The sequence below is a fragment of the Rhinopithecus roxellana genome, chromosome 7 (assembly GCF_007565055.1).
Source record: "Rhinopithecus roxellana isolate Shanxi Qingling chromosome 7, ASM756505v1, whole genome shotgun sequence".
NCBI classification, from domain to species: domain Eukaryota; kingdom Metazoa; phylum Chordata; class Mammalia; order Primates; family Cercopithecidae; genus Rhinopithecus; species Rhinopithecus roxellana.
This window is the reverse complement of record NC_044555.1, coordinates 63202375-63216217: the sequence shown is the minus strand read 5'-3', so window position 1 is coordinate 63216217 and position 13843 is coordinate 63202375. Positions and strand designations below refer to the sequence as shown.

Sequence of the window (13843 nt, the reverse complement as noted above, 5' to 3'; positions counted from 1 at the left end):
GTTACCCAGCTATTGTTGGTGCATAATGTGTACCCAGCATAATCGCTTTGAAAATATCCTTAGTTTTTGGCCAGGTGCGGTGACTCATGCCTGTAATCCCAGCACTTTGGGAGGCTGAGGCCGGCGGATCACCTGAGGTCGGGAGTTCGAGACCAGCCTGACCAATATGGAGAAACCCCGTCTCTACTAAAAATACAAAATTAGCCAGGCGTGGTGGCGCATGCCTGTAATCCCAGCTACTCGGGAGGCTGAGGCAGGAGAATCGCTTGAACCTGGAGGAGGAGGTTGCGGTGAGCTGAGATTATGCCATTGCACTCCAGCCTGGGCAACAAGAGCAAAACTCTGTCTCAAAAAAAAAAAAAAAAAAAAAAAAAAAAAAAAAAAAAAAAGAGAGAGAAATAAAATTACCTAGTGTAATCTGTTAGTGTAGTATAAAGGACATGGAGTTTGTCCCCAGAAAGATGTGGATTGAATGTTGACATAGTCACCCAATAGTTTTGGGAACTTTTCCTTCTCGTTCATCTTCGTTCGGACTGTTTTCTTATCAACAAAATTGGGATAAAACGGCTACATTGTAGTGTCACTGAGGGATTAAATAAAGTATATGTAAAATGTTTGGCACAGTAGGAGGTGTTTACCAAATGTTGGCTATTTCTGTTGTCGCCATTTATTTTAGGTAATGTCCTTTCCCTCCATGACAGCACCTGTTGACTCCCACAGGAACATGTCATGCCCACACCCCTATGCATTTTCTAAATAATGGAGATCATAACTGGTTGACTTATTTAGAACAAAGGCTATCACTGAAGCATGAGCATATGTGCCCACAATTGAACTTGATGACACTTAATTGTGAAGTTAGAACATGAAAGTTCAGTAGACATGGAACAAAGATGTCACACTGGGGCTTCTTGGTTTCTGAAATTCTGTCTATAACATTAAGTTGCCCTCCCTGTCCCTTATATCAGTGTTGTGAGGATCAACAGTATTCAGCACAGAACTTAGTCTTCAGCTTTCACTTCCCAATCCATAAACCATGAAGTGTTTGGCATGTCATATGCAGAAACACAGAGTGTCTCAACCCCACCGGGGCAGAGAAATCGTTACTAGCTGAATTTACCCTTTAATACAAAGATCAGTAACACAGACACAAAGAAATCTCGTTTATTTTAATAGTTGAGCACAGTTTTGAGAATTCCCTGTAGGAATTATCTCCCAGGTCCCCCCCTAGAATTATTCACATACAAAGCCTGCAAGTATTCAAATTTCACAAACACAATTGCAAAAGCAGAAGAACTAAGAAAAGCCTTCATAGTCTCAAGATTAAAAACAATGCTTCATTATTCTTACAGTACCTGTTAATAAATGCTAAATACTAAGTGCTACAAAAAAAACCCAACAACAACAAAAAAAACAGCTGGGCTGGCAGCTGGCTGCTGGTGGCTGGCAGCTGGTGGCTTGAGAGAAGAATAAAGAAGGAAGCTCTTATAATGACAAGCACTCTTATACTCATTTTTTATCTCATAACTGGATAACACAGGGCAGATCTCTCCACTTTCATAACTTAGTTGGTTTCAAAGATAGAAAACCTTGGAGAAACATTCTCAGAGCAACAAATGAAGCTGGTTTTAATTATGCACATAGGTTAGAAAGGGCCAATATTCTCAGACTCCTTATAACTGAGGTACCCTCTCCAGTTCATACTTTGGTGTAAAGAATTGAAACAATAAAAAGAGCCTGAGTCATAGTAATAACACAAATACATACCTGTTGAATAGATGAATTGATACCTGAGGTGCAGTGTGAACAGGCTAGACCTAAGTGTTTCTAAGCAGAAACCATCCCAGTACATTTCACAAAGGCTATATTCACACAGCAGGCCTTATTTGTCAGACCTACCCTCAGTGTCCGGAGGATTCTGGGAGACCAAAGGAACAGTAGTATGACAAAGAACAACTGAGTTCTTATTTAGTTCATCCTAGTTCCCTGAATAATCCTCCTCAGCATCAAAATTTGTGACCAGATTTAAAAGTATTCAATACCCTAGATAATCAAAACAACATGAATATGTGTATACTTCCTTCAATTACATTCAATACATGTAAAATTTTAAGAAATCTGGGGCAGGGAATGACCAATATGAGACCCCCCCTTTCCCTGTCTCTCCCTTTTGTCTTTTTTATTTTCTCTCACTCTCCCATTCTCTTTTCTCCTTATTTCCTTTTCCTCCTAAATCAGTCTCCTGCCCTTCCCCCAACTCTTTCTCTTTCTTCCTCATTGCCAAAGTTGAAGAGTTCTAGATATTTGTTGCTCCAAGGGGTGGGGCAAATAAAACTGGTTTTAGTTCCCAGAAATGGGACCAGTTCTAAGAAAAAAAACCAAAACCCTGCTCTTGGCCACACTAACAGTGATTTAGAGACTCTCTCTTGAACATATATTCATAACATACTATTAAGTGTGAATTTGATCTCTGTATGGAGATTTTTGTTTCTGGATTGTTAATTTTAGGATGATCATGATGATATAATACAAATAAACCATTAGTCACACAGATGCGATCCATTTCGTGTGTGTATTTATGGAAAACAAGGGGTGGGTGCTATTTAAAACAAATGACCATATCAGATACATATTTGTCACAGTTCTTAAATTGGATATTCATAAGGGCTAGCTGGAGTAGACCACTTTGGGCAGGAAATCAGTCTACATTTATTTTATAGCACAAGGAGCAGGACTAGATGAACCAGAGTCATGGCAGGAGGTTAATTCTCCACCTCCAACCCTCTTTTTTCATGCTTCAAATAAGAATGTGCAGAACCCTCCAGGCTATCCTATTGGTTAGTATCCTTAACCTGTTCTTGACCCTAGGTAGAATCAGATTCCTTTGGTCTATAAGAGCAATAGAAGTTATTTCTTTAGATAAATTTTGTTTAAGGCTTTAAATTAATTCTGTGTTGGCATTGTGTGGTTCTAAGTTCATTCATTCATTCATTTAACAAACCTTACTTGAGTATCCACTCTCTGCCAAGCACCGTGGTAAATGATGAGTACTACATTAACTGCAATCAATCCAATATTATTTTGTAGAAAGAATATCTGGCCCAGTTACCCTGCTGTATTAGTAAACTGGAGTATGCTCAGATGTCAATACTGTCACTACTAAGTGTTGAGACACTCTCAACATATATTATGTCCTAATGATCTGGAAAGTTTCCTTCAATATGATAATAATGATGGCAAAAATGACACAAAATATAAATATGTAGCTACTCCTTGGTTTCCTTCTTCTTTTGGGGAACACAAAAACTGATTTTGAGGATTCTGAGGCAGCTCAGTATTGTGGAAAGAGTATCAAACCTGGAGTAAGATGGGCTAGATCTGGTCACAGCTTCATAATCTTAGGGAAGTTACTGAACCTTTTGATCCTTTCCCTTTTGATTCTAAAATTGTGTCCAAGAATCTTTGCCCTACCTTCCACTGACATTACTGAGAGGAAAAAAATTACATAATGTTTGTAAAAGTGCTCTTAAAACCATAGAGCTCCATATAAATGTAACTTATCACTATCAAACGATCTTTGACATTCCTTTAAGGGAAAACCATTACATTATAGTTTCTTTTTGTCCATTTTTAAGCAAGGAGTATTTACATGATCAATTAGCATTATTTGAGCATTTGGCAGCACAACCCACATTTATTTCCTCATGGAAGAGATGAGTTAGAAGTTTTCCTTGTTGAAAATGAAATGCACTCCCCGAGGGCCAGACTCAGAGTTGGAGATGCTCTGTTTACTGAGGGTTTTAGCCAAGGCTTCAGGTCCACAGAGGAAAACTCCTATTCTGGTACTTTTGGGAAAGAAGAAAAAAGACAATTTCAAGCTTTGGGATGAGATGTCTACAAAGCAGGTAGGTAAATTTCCCATTAATTTGAGGTTCCAGGGCAAAGTCCCCTCTGCTCCTTTGTCTTTTCCACAAATAACAAAGGGATCACATTGCTCAGAGGGAGTGTGGTTCAGCCTGTTTGTGTGAGCATCTGGATAGTTCAAAAGGTAGTTGACTTCCCTGGCAAAAATAAAATCCAACCAAGGTTTTTGGAACTTCTATCACAGAGAAAATGGTGGTGAATTCATGAGTCTGTGGGCTACTTTCCTTCAGGGCTCTGTACCCCCTGGCATCTTGAAATTAGGAACAAGCCAACTATGCCAGCCACTCTGTGTGGCTTCATTTCTCTAAATTTTAGAGTCTAGAGCCCTGTTCAAAGTGTGGTTTCCGATCCGTAGCCTTGGCGTCAGCTTTTTTAAAAATGCAGATTACCTGGCCCTACCCCAAATCTTCTAAATCGGTATCTGCATTTTAAAGAGATCCCCAGGTACTTTGTATGCTCCTTACAGTGCCAAAAGCAATAGTCTAAAGGGTACATGTATGGTGATCTCTTGAGTTTCTCAGGTGTTCTAGCAAGATAAGGGATCCCCCTCAAGCTTTTATAATGATTAAAGTTTTAGTGAGAGCAGAAAGCACCTTGAGACATCTGTCAACTTAAGATTTTAGACCCAGAAGCTATAAGTAAAAGTGGGGACAGTGTCTCCTTAACAATATGTATAAATTATATTGAATCTTAAAAAGAAGCAGATACACTAATGAAATTTAGGAGACTAAAGAAAAGAACCAAGCTGTGGCCCTACTTGAGACAGGCAGGTTGAGAAAGTCAGAGATGGGGACCTGGAAATCTTTGTTTTTAATAACTCTCCAGGTAATTTGGTATAATTTAAAGATTCCTTCTTAAAGTTGAAGATATCTGGAATCTTTTGTTGGGCATGAATTCAACCTTTATATAGTAATACACATATTTGAGTTTCTAAAATATACAAGTTTAGCTACGTATGGGGGCTGCTGCTTTAGGCAGATGCAAGCTTCAAAAACATCTTGGTGACAGACTCCTTACTTAGGGTGTTGACTCGCAATTGTCTTGAATTCATTATCCCAGTTGGGTCGTCCATACAAAGTCTTTTGTTTCAGGCCTGTGATCACATCTTTCTCCTCATCATGGTGCACAGCAAAGTGATTGGCCTACAGGAAAGGACATGAATTCAGAAAAAAAGAGACATGCTGTAAAAGCACATACAATGTATTTACATCCTTCACAAACTATTCTAACCAAGGCACCCTGCTGGATGCTGAAAGGTATACAACGATAAATAAACTGGATCTCTCTCAAGCAATTTACAATCTAGAAAGGGAGACTTTGAAGTACAAATATAAATAATCCCATATGTCGAACAGGGTATGATGAGTGTCATGAAAGAGGCACAAGCGTCCTAATGAGAACAAAGAAGGAAGGTGGAGTGGAAGAACAGGGTAAGGGTTAGGGCTGCAGTATTTGAGTCAGGCATTGATGGATGAGTAGTGTCTCACTGTTTTTCTCTCTGCTCTATGTTTGACTTTTTCTCTTCACCCTAATATACTTCCACTCCTTTGGGAGAATTACTAAGAGATGTAACAATTTTAGACTAAAATGCAGCAATACTTTGGTAGCATAGTAAGACATCAAATCAAGCCTAAAGCTAGTGTGTGTGCGCGTGTATGTGCGCGTGTGTGTGCGTATGTGTATATAGTCACATGCTGTTTTTCTGCTACCATTCTAGGAGGCTTCAGTTTGAACAACAGGTATTTTTCATAAAAGTGGTTAATTAAATTTATTTTTAAAAAGCAAACCAGATTTGAAATTCACTAGATGGATGGTGGGTATAGAGGATATTAAGAAAGGTGGGCACTCCAATTTAATAATCCTATAGAGATCAGTTTTGCAAAGAAAAATAATTAATTTTTAATACAAATAAATTACTGATTTAAAAAAACTGTGCTTTGTTTTTTAAATAACAAAACAGTAAAGCAATTTATATAATACAGATTTTTTTCCTGAGTTTTATTTTTATCAAAGCATTTTTGTTTTGTTTTTAAATTGCAGAAGTGGCATTTCGAAACCACTTTTTCTGGAGCAACAATTCTTATGGTTATGTTTCCTTAATCTATATTTGCTACAAGATTCCTTTAAGACTTGGAGAATCTGTGATAAACAATATGTCAAAACCCAAATGAGAATTCAGTCTTCACAGTGACAGGGTGCACATGGAAGATGCTCAGGGTTGTGGAGCCAATGTCTATGTATACCCAATTGCTATAGTTTGAATGTATCCTCTCCAAAATTCAGATGTTGCCAATGTGATAGCATTAAGAAGTGGAGCCTTAAAAAGATGATTAAGACATAAAGGATCATCCCTTATGAATGAATTAAGGGCTTTGGAAAAGAGTCGTCGCACAGTGTTTGATGAGCCTGCCCTTTTTCTTTCCACCATGTGAAAACACAGTTTTTCTCCCACCCAGAAGATGCAGCCTTTGCTAGACAACCAAACCTGCTGGTGTCTTGATCTTGGACTTGCCAGCCTCCAGAACTTTGAGAAAATAAATTTCTGTTCTTTATAAATTATCCAGCCTCGGGTATTATAGCAGCACAAATGGACTAAGACACCAGCTGAGACACAGGACAGAAATATGCAGAGACTCTTGCCTTAGCTCCTCACTCATGGTGGCAGCATCTGTTTCCAGGTGAAGTCATTAATGTTTGCTTATTTACAAAGATGTTACCACTCGAGGAATCATTAACTTGTTTCAGGGTTTGTCAATTTCAGCACTGTTGATATTTGGGACTGTATAATTCTTTGTTGTGGGGGGCTGTCTTGTTAATCGTAGGATATTTACATTGCCAACTGTCTCTGGTGTGTGTCTTGGGGGAAACAGAGCAAAACTGTTCCTGTTGAGAACTATTGGCTTACTTTATTATAGTGGTCTCCAAACATTTTTGAAAGAGCACTCTCATTGTACACACACACACACATATACACACACACATACATGCATATATATCACCTTCATTAGATATATAGTAATTTATTTATAAATGATAATCATGAACTACTGCGAGATGCTGAGAGTGCAGGCTCTGGCACATTCTGTCTCTGTCACTTACTTGTTGGGTGCTCTTAGGAAAATGACCTAACCTGGTCTGAGTTTCTCCATCTGTAAAGTGTGGATAATAATAGGAGCTACTTTATTGTGTTGGTGAGAGGATAAAATTAGAAAATCTATGTAAATAGATACATAAGAATAATACTTGGCAATATATATACATAATAATTATAAATGTAGTGAGTATATTATAAAACATACAAAAACATATAAATTATTTTATAAATACATATGTACATATAAATATATGTGATACATATATAAATACATATTAAAATATATATATATACAGAATCCTTTATATGCTTATGTACGTTATATATACAGATGCTCCTCAGCTTACAATGGGGTTATATCCTGATAAAACCATCATTAAATTGAAAATACCATAAGTCTAAAATGATTTTAATACATCTAACTTAATAAACATCATAGTTTAGTCTAGACTACCTTAAATGTGCTCAGAACACTTATATTAGCCTACAATTCCACAAAATCATCTAACACGAAGCCTATTTGTAATGAAAGGTTCAATACCACATGTAATTTGTAGAATACAATACTGAAGCATGGCTTCTACTGAATGCATATTGCTTTCACTTCATTGCAAAGTTGAAAAATCATAAGTTGAACCATTGTAGTTGGGGACTGTCTGTTTTATACACACACACACAGAGAGAGAGAGAGAAAAAGAGAGAGAGACAGAGGAAGAGAGAGAGAGAGCGAAAGAGAAAGCTAAATTTTCCCCAAAATAACACTGTGCATCATCTCAATCACCTGATTTCAGAGTGCCTGGTGGGAGAATTGATCTAATAATGTCAAAGTGATGGCTTTTATTCCCTCACAGGCTCTGATTCTAATCTGAGCAGTCTAAATATAATGTGGCGATACTAAATGAGAGTGAATGGACTGGATCACCAAATCCACTAACTGTACTTAGAAAAAATAGTACACAAGACACACCAATAACCAAGGGGAAGTTCGTAAGCCCTGTACACTATGGGAAGGACCTGAGCCTTGGAGTCTTGTCCTTACCTGAGACTCATCCCAGCCAGTGAGGTAGATGTTGTAGCTGAGGAAGCCGGCATTGTTCCTTTCCTGCATCTGGCTCTCCAGCAGTTGCAGCAGGTCTGCAAACCACTCAAAGGCATGTGTGTCCCGGCACAGCCAGTAGAAGTAGATCTGAAAATGGGGTGGACCATGAAGCAGATTATATTTAGCAGGCCCTATCAGCATTAACATGTGGAATTCCACTTTCTGTCACCCAAACTTTTTCCTGATGCTCAGAATGCCTAGAAACATAGATTTTCAGAAGGCTCTGGACATTTCACAGGGTAGTTTACAGGAACCTGCTGTGGCCTTCATTCTAGCAGGGCAGTAAATAAGTAACCTGGCCTCAGAAATACATGACTTAAGAAAAAACTATTAGCCCACCAAGTTTCTCTCTGAGTCTGCTCTTACTCTCCCAGAATCCCTGGCTTCCTTTGAACCTCTTCTCAGAAAGCCTGATGGAATCTAGACTAGCAGGGATTGCCACAGAAATTCTTCCCTGCCTGCTACTGCCAGACATTCATGAGTTCCTAGGGGAAAAATAAGGTTCTATGCATATCTCCTCCACATGGAAAAGAGGTACAGGGAGAATGAAAAGTCAAGGTAGGCTTAATGTCCCTATTAGAGTTTATCTTTACAGTTATTAGAATGGCCTGAGGTTTATTTAGGATGCCCTTTATTACAGAATAAAACCAAATTTATAGTTAACCAAAAAATCCACTGTGAATTGACCCTGAGGAGATATTCATAAGTAGAGTTTCAGGTCTCCTCTTCTCCCTTTGCAAAAAAAGTATTGGGTGGTGGGGAGGGCGGCTGGAAATTGAATCAATCTCAATATCTAACACAAGATGGAAGAAAAATTATTCAATATCCTCTCAATAGAACATGAAGGGATCATTTAAACTCATCATTATAAAGCCTGTGAAAACATTGAAAATCACTTTCTGTAATATGTTTTTTAAAAGCAGGACATGAAATTATACATACTCAATATTTATAACTTCCTAAAAATATATAAACATGGAAATATTAGAAGAGAATATACAAAAATTATAGCTATTAAGTTGGGGCTGTGAATACTTTCCCAACTTTCTTCTGAATTTCCAGCAACACTATACAAATACAATATATTCCCTTCACCAATAGGCCTACTTATCTAGAAGCACATTAGATTTAACAAACATTCTTTTGAAGAAAAGTCTGTCTCTCTGGAACCACCGGAAGCTTTTCTTCACTTCCCACAGTCTCTGCCAACTTTAGCCCTGAAAGCATTGTCAGGCCTCACATGGCAGAGTATGGTTACTGCTCTAGGTCCTCCGGTAAATGAAAGGACTTACCTTTTTGAGCCTCAGATTGGTGGCGTTATTGCAATATTTGTACCAGACTGACTTGAGAATGGATGCGAAGGGTGTGACCCCAATCCCAGCTCCCACTAACATCACCACCTCATAGCTGAACACATCTTCACTGGCAGTGCCAAAGGGCCCATCAACCGCTATCCTGAAGGGAAATGGGGGGGAGATAGTTACAGAGATGTCTTGATCTTCAGAGTGAGATGGGACAGCCATAATTATTGGGGATGTGCAATATGTTCATTCAAATTGGAATAATGTATCTATTGGGTGCTTCCTTCTATGAAATAGCTTTCAAGTGGCCGGGCGCGGTGGCTCAAGCCTGTAATCCCAGCACTTTGGGAGGCCGAGACGGGCGGATCACGAGGTCAGGAGATCAAGACCATCCTGGCTAACACGGTGAAATCCCGTCTCTACTAAAAAATACAAAAAAACTAGCCGGGCGAGGTGGCGGGCGCCTGTAGTCCCAGCTACTCGGGAGGCTGAGACAAGAGAATGGCGTGAACCCGGGAGGCGGAGCTTGCAGTGAGCTGAGATCCGGCCACTGCACTCCAGCCTGGGCGACAGAGCGAGACTCCGTTTCAAAAAAAAAAAAAAAGAAAGAAATAGCTTTCAAGTAACCAAACTTAGTGCCAGGTTGGGTTTGGAAGAAGAGAAATATTTGGCTAACCAAAAACATTTAGTAACTCAGAACAAGTTTTTGTTTGTTTGTTTGTTTGTTTGTTTTTATCTCCCCATCCCTCTTCACACACAACAATGCCCCCTCCACACATACCCTGTGTCTTGCCGGGACATCCCACTCTTGAAAATCTTGCACATGCTGCACACTGAAGTGAGAATTTGCCGCATCAAAACATCTTGTAGATTTAATGTCTCCACTTTTCATTTGTCTATTCATTGAGTTATTCAACAAACTCTCAAACCTTTCTTTAGCATTTACTAAGTACCTGATAGCACGTTGGGCATGCAGGGAAAAGGAGGCAAAGGGCCTAATATATGGCATTTAACCTCAAATAAATTATGCCAATGAAAATTTAAGAATGGGCCGGGCGCGGTGGCTCAAGCCTGTAATCCCAGCACTTTGGGAGGCCGAGACGGGCGGATCACGAGGTCAGGAGATCAAGACAATCCTGGCTAACACGGTGAAACCCTGTCTCTGCTAAAAAATACACAAAACTAGCCGGGCGAGGTGGCGGGCGCCTGTAGTCCCAGCTACTCGGGAGGCTGAGGCAGGAGAATGGCGTAAACCCTGGAAGCAGAGCTTGCAGTGAGCTGAGATCCAGCCACTGCACTCCAGCCTGGGTGACAGAGCGAGACTCCGTCTCAAAAAAAAAAAAAAAAAGAAAATTTCAGAATGTTTTTGATACACTGCTATTATATTTGTTAGGAAAGTTACTCTAACTTGGCCTTGACCCTTACACGTTTAAAGGAATTTGGGAGTATTTATTTCTAATATTTGATTCAAAGGTTTCATATTTCACATAACATTTATGAAAATATGCATAAACATACTGCACATATAAAATGGCAACCACAGAAATAGCTACCTATATTCTTAGAACCTGTGTATTTTGTTGGAGACTTAGTAAAACATGGAGGAAGAGGAACTATTTAATGCCATTTTTCCTGAACTCATACATGTTGGTAATATGTACTTTTTACTCACTTAGGTAGTTTCCACGCATCTTGAAACTCCTGCTTATCACAGCCACAAGCATTGAACAGCCCCTCTGTCCAGTCCCCAACGATGCGGATATGGATACTAAAGAAGTCTTCCTCAGGGGCAGATGTCAGTGTGAAAGGGTGCCACTCCAGCTTGGACACCTTGGGGCACTTGACAAAAATGTATTGTCCCACTTCCATTTTGAACCCCTTCTTCTTCATCTGTAGCTCGATGGTTTTGAAAGGGTGAGTGACCACCTATAGAACAAAACATATGTCTGGAAATGACATTTTTCCTAAATACTTGCCTTTTTAGTGTCCATATGGATAAAAAACTGAGCTAAATTGGCCCACCTAGATCTTTGCTTTAGGGACAACACAGCAGTTCCTCCAGCAGATGTGTCTGTCACAGGGAATTGCCCTCAGTTGTAGCCCATTACTAAAGATGGGCTGATTATGGGATACTGAGGCCTAGTGCCTTTTCCTTAACTTAGGTTAACTCTAAGGGGCCATCTCAATTCCCGCACTCCCTGTAGTATCATCTGAGATCACAGCTGCAACTAGAAAGAGGGTCAGCTTTTCTCTCTCCCCATTCCTGCCTTTCTTACTTCCTTTCCAGGTTTATCTCTTACAGAATGCCTTAGAAACCTGCATGCAGTTATTTCTCAGTCTTTACCAGGGAATCCAACATAAAAAATCAGCCTATTGTGATTTTTTTTTCCTCTCAGAAGTCAAAAAAGTGCTAAAAAATTTACAAAAAGTGATGTTTCCTGCTCAGCCTTCCTATCTCCCCAGAGGATGAGAGAGGGCCTTAGTATTAAGTTGGTGCAAAAGTTATTGCGGCTTTTTTACTCACTTAGGTAAAACAAACAAAAGTTATGTGCAATAACTTTTGCACCAACCTAATAGCTGGCAAGAAGAAGGAGAGCCCATTGGCTAGTTATGTAGCAACATTCCCCAAACCAAGACTAAGTTGGTCTATCTTTGTCTTGAATCACACAAGGTGTGATTCAATCACACCTTGAATCTGCCTGATTCCATGTGTTATTTCTACATTTCTCCCTATCTGGGGAGTACACCATCTATTCTACCCACCCATTGCCATCCTCATTTGTCTACGTACACACATGTTTACAACAGCTTTATTCATAATAGCAAAAAACAGGAAACAATCCAAATGTCCATCAACTATTGAGTGGATAATTTTTTAAAAAGTAGAACACAGTGAACAGCAAGACAGAAAGTAATATACTGTTTCTTTCATGATTCTTAAGACTTCTAGAAGAACCTTATATGTATAACTAAAGACAAACCAAGGGACATCAAAGGAAAGAAAAATCAATAGAAATAAAATAGCAGCTTCCTAACGTTAACTGATACTGCTGGGCTTTTCTTGAACAGGGAGTTGTGGAAGAGTGAAAAATTCTTTTTTAAAAAATGTCAAACGTTTCCAGAACTTGTGAATTAAATGCATCTTACGTGATTAAAAACTATAACCAACTTCCCTTCTGCTCTGAAATAAGGAGTTGCAAAGCTTCATTTTGAAAACAGAAAATTAAAATTATGTTGAAAATTGTTTACCATGTTGCAATTTTGTGTTGTGGAAACAATTTTTACCGTATTACAATTTTGCTATCACAGGCACAAATGAGATGTAACTAAATAAGTGGATAGCATTCTCATTGGAATACTTTTGGATAACATCTCGTCTCTCATATTTATTTATATGAGAAGAAAACAATTATCTATTTTCTTCAAAGGAAAACAAGTTTTCCTTAAAAGTATGTTTAAGAAAAATACTTGTCTGGTTCAGTCATCTCTAGTCTAGTAAAGGAAATTTTGCAGCAACTGTTTTTGCTGATCTGTGGGATTGCTCTTATAATGCAATATAAATATCACAAAAGGAGAACTGTTGTGGTTTCCTATATTTCAAGACTTCCAAAGCCAGCTGAACTAGCTTTACTATGACCCACCAGAGACAGCAAATGAGGAAAGATAGGGTGGAGGACAGGAAGAATTTGTGTGTTTTGCAAAAATAACCCATAGTAGGGTTTTGGCAAATACTTTTTGCACTGAGTTGAATTGAATTAAATTTTATTTGATAAAGATATACTTTCCTGGTGTTTCCTGAAATTATAACAAGGAGTTCCATTTACATTTATTTAGTTGGATTTTTTTTATTTTGTGATGAGAAACAGATTAGAGTTCAGGAAAAGTCACTCTAGACTTGGAATTAGGAGACCAAATTTGAGACGCAGCTTATTTACTAACTTGCTGAAATTTTGGGCACTTCAACTTTCATATTAGATTATTACATACACAGCAGAGAAAAGGTGGTAAAGACAAATTGAAAAACTAGCTCAGCCTCAATGAGACCTACCCTTAGATCTCTGGTTCTTTTGGCATCTGAACATTTTAAGACTCAATTTATGCCCCTTTGAACTCACCTCTTTTTCTTTTCTGCTCTTGACTAACCAAATAATGTCTCTGTGGCCTTCCCCTACACACACACACACACACACACACACACACACACACACACACACACAGTGGGTGAGGGAGATTCATGCACAGAAAGAACTTGGCTTCATTTTAACATCAAAAGTGGTAACTTGTAGTTTCCCCAGTTAAAGGTTCAGACATTTGATTATTGAGTGAAGTAACCTGAAATAAATTGTAGGCCTTCTTTCTGCTGTAACATCTGACCAATGATATAGAAGGGTTGGGAAGACTTGTCTATGATACAGTTAGACACTG

At 38.8% G+C, this 13843-nt stretch overlaps 1 protein-coding gene across 1 annotated transcript in view; it reads right to left on the bottom strand.

The window, feature by feature from the left end:
• Window positions 1-1150: 1150 nt before the first annotated feature.
• LOC104658069 (cytochrome b-245 heavy chain) overlaps window positions 1151-13843 on the bottom strand; it is a 35124-nt gene continuing 22431 nt past the window's right edge. The window contains exons 9-13 of the mRNA XM_010357999.2: window positions 11091-11344; window positions 9410-9572; window positions 8058-8204; window positions 4942-5066; window positions 1151-3845 (exon numbers count right to left, since the gene is read on the bottom strand). Coding sequence (XP_010356301.1) covers window positions 3719-3845; window positions 4942-5066; window positions 8058-8204; window positions 9410-9572; window positions 11091-11344 — 816 coding nt within the window. The 3' untranslated portion in view covers window positions 1151-3718. The remainder of the gene's footprint in view (window positions 3846-4941; window positions 5067-8057; window positions 8205-9409; window positions 9573-11090; window positions 11345-13843) is intronic.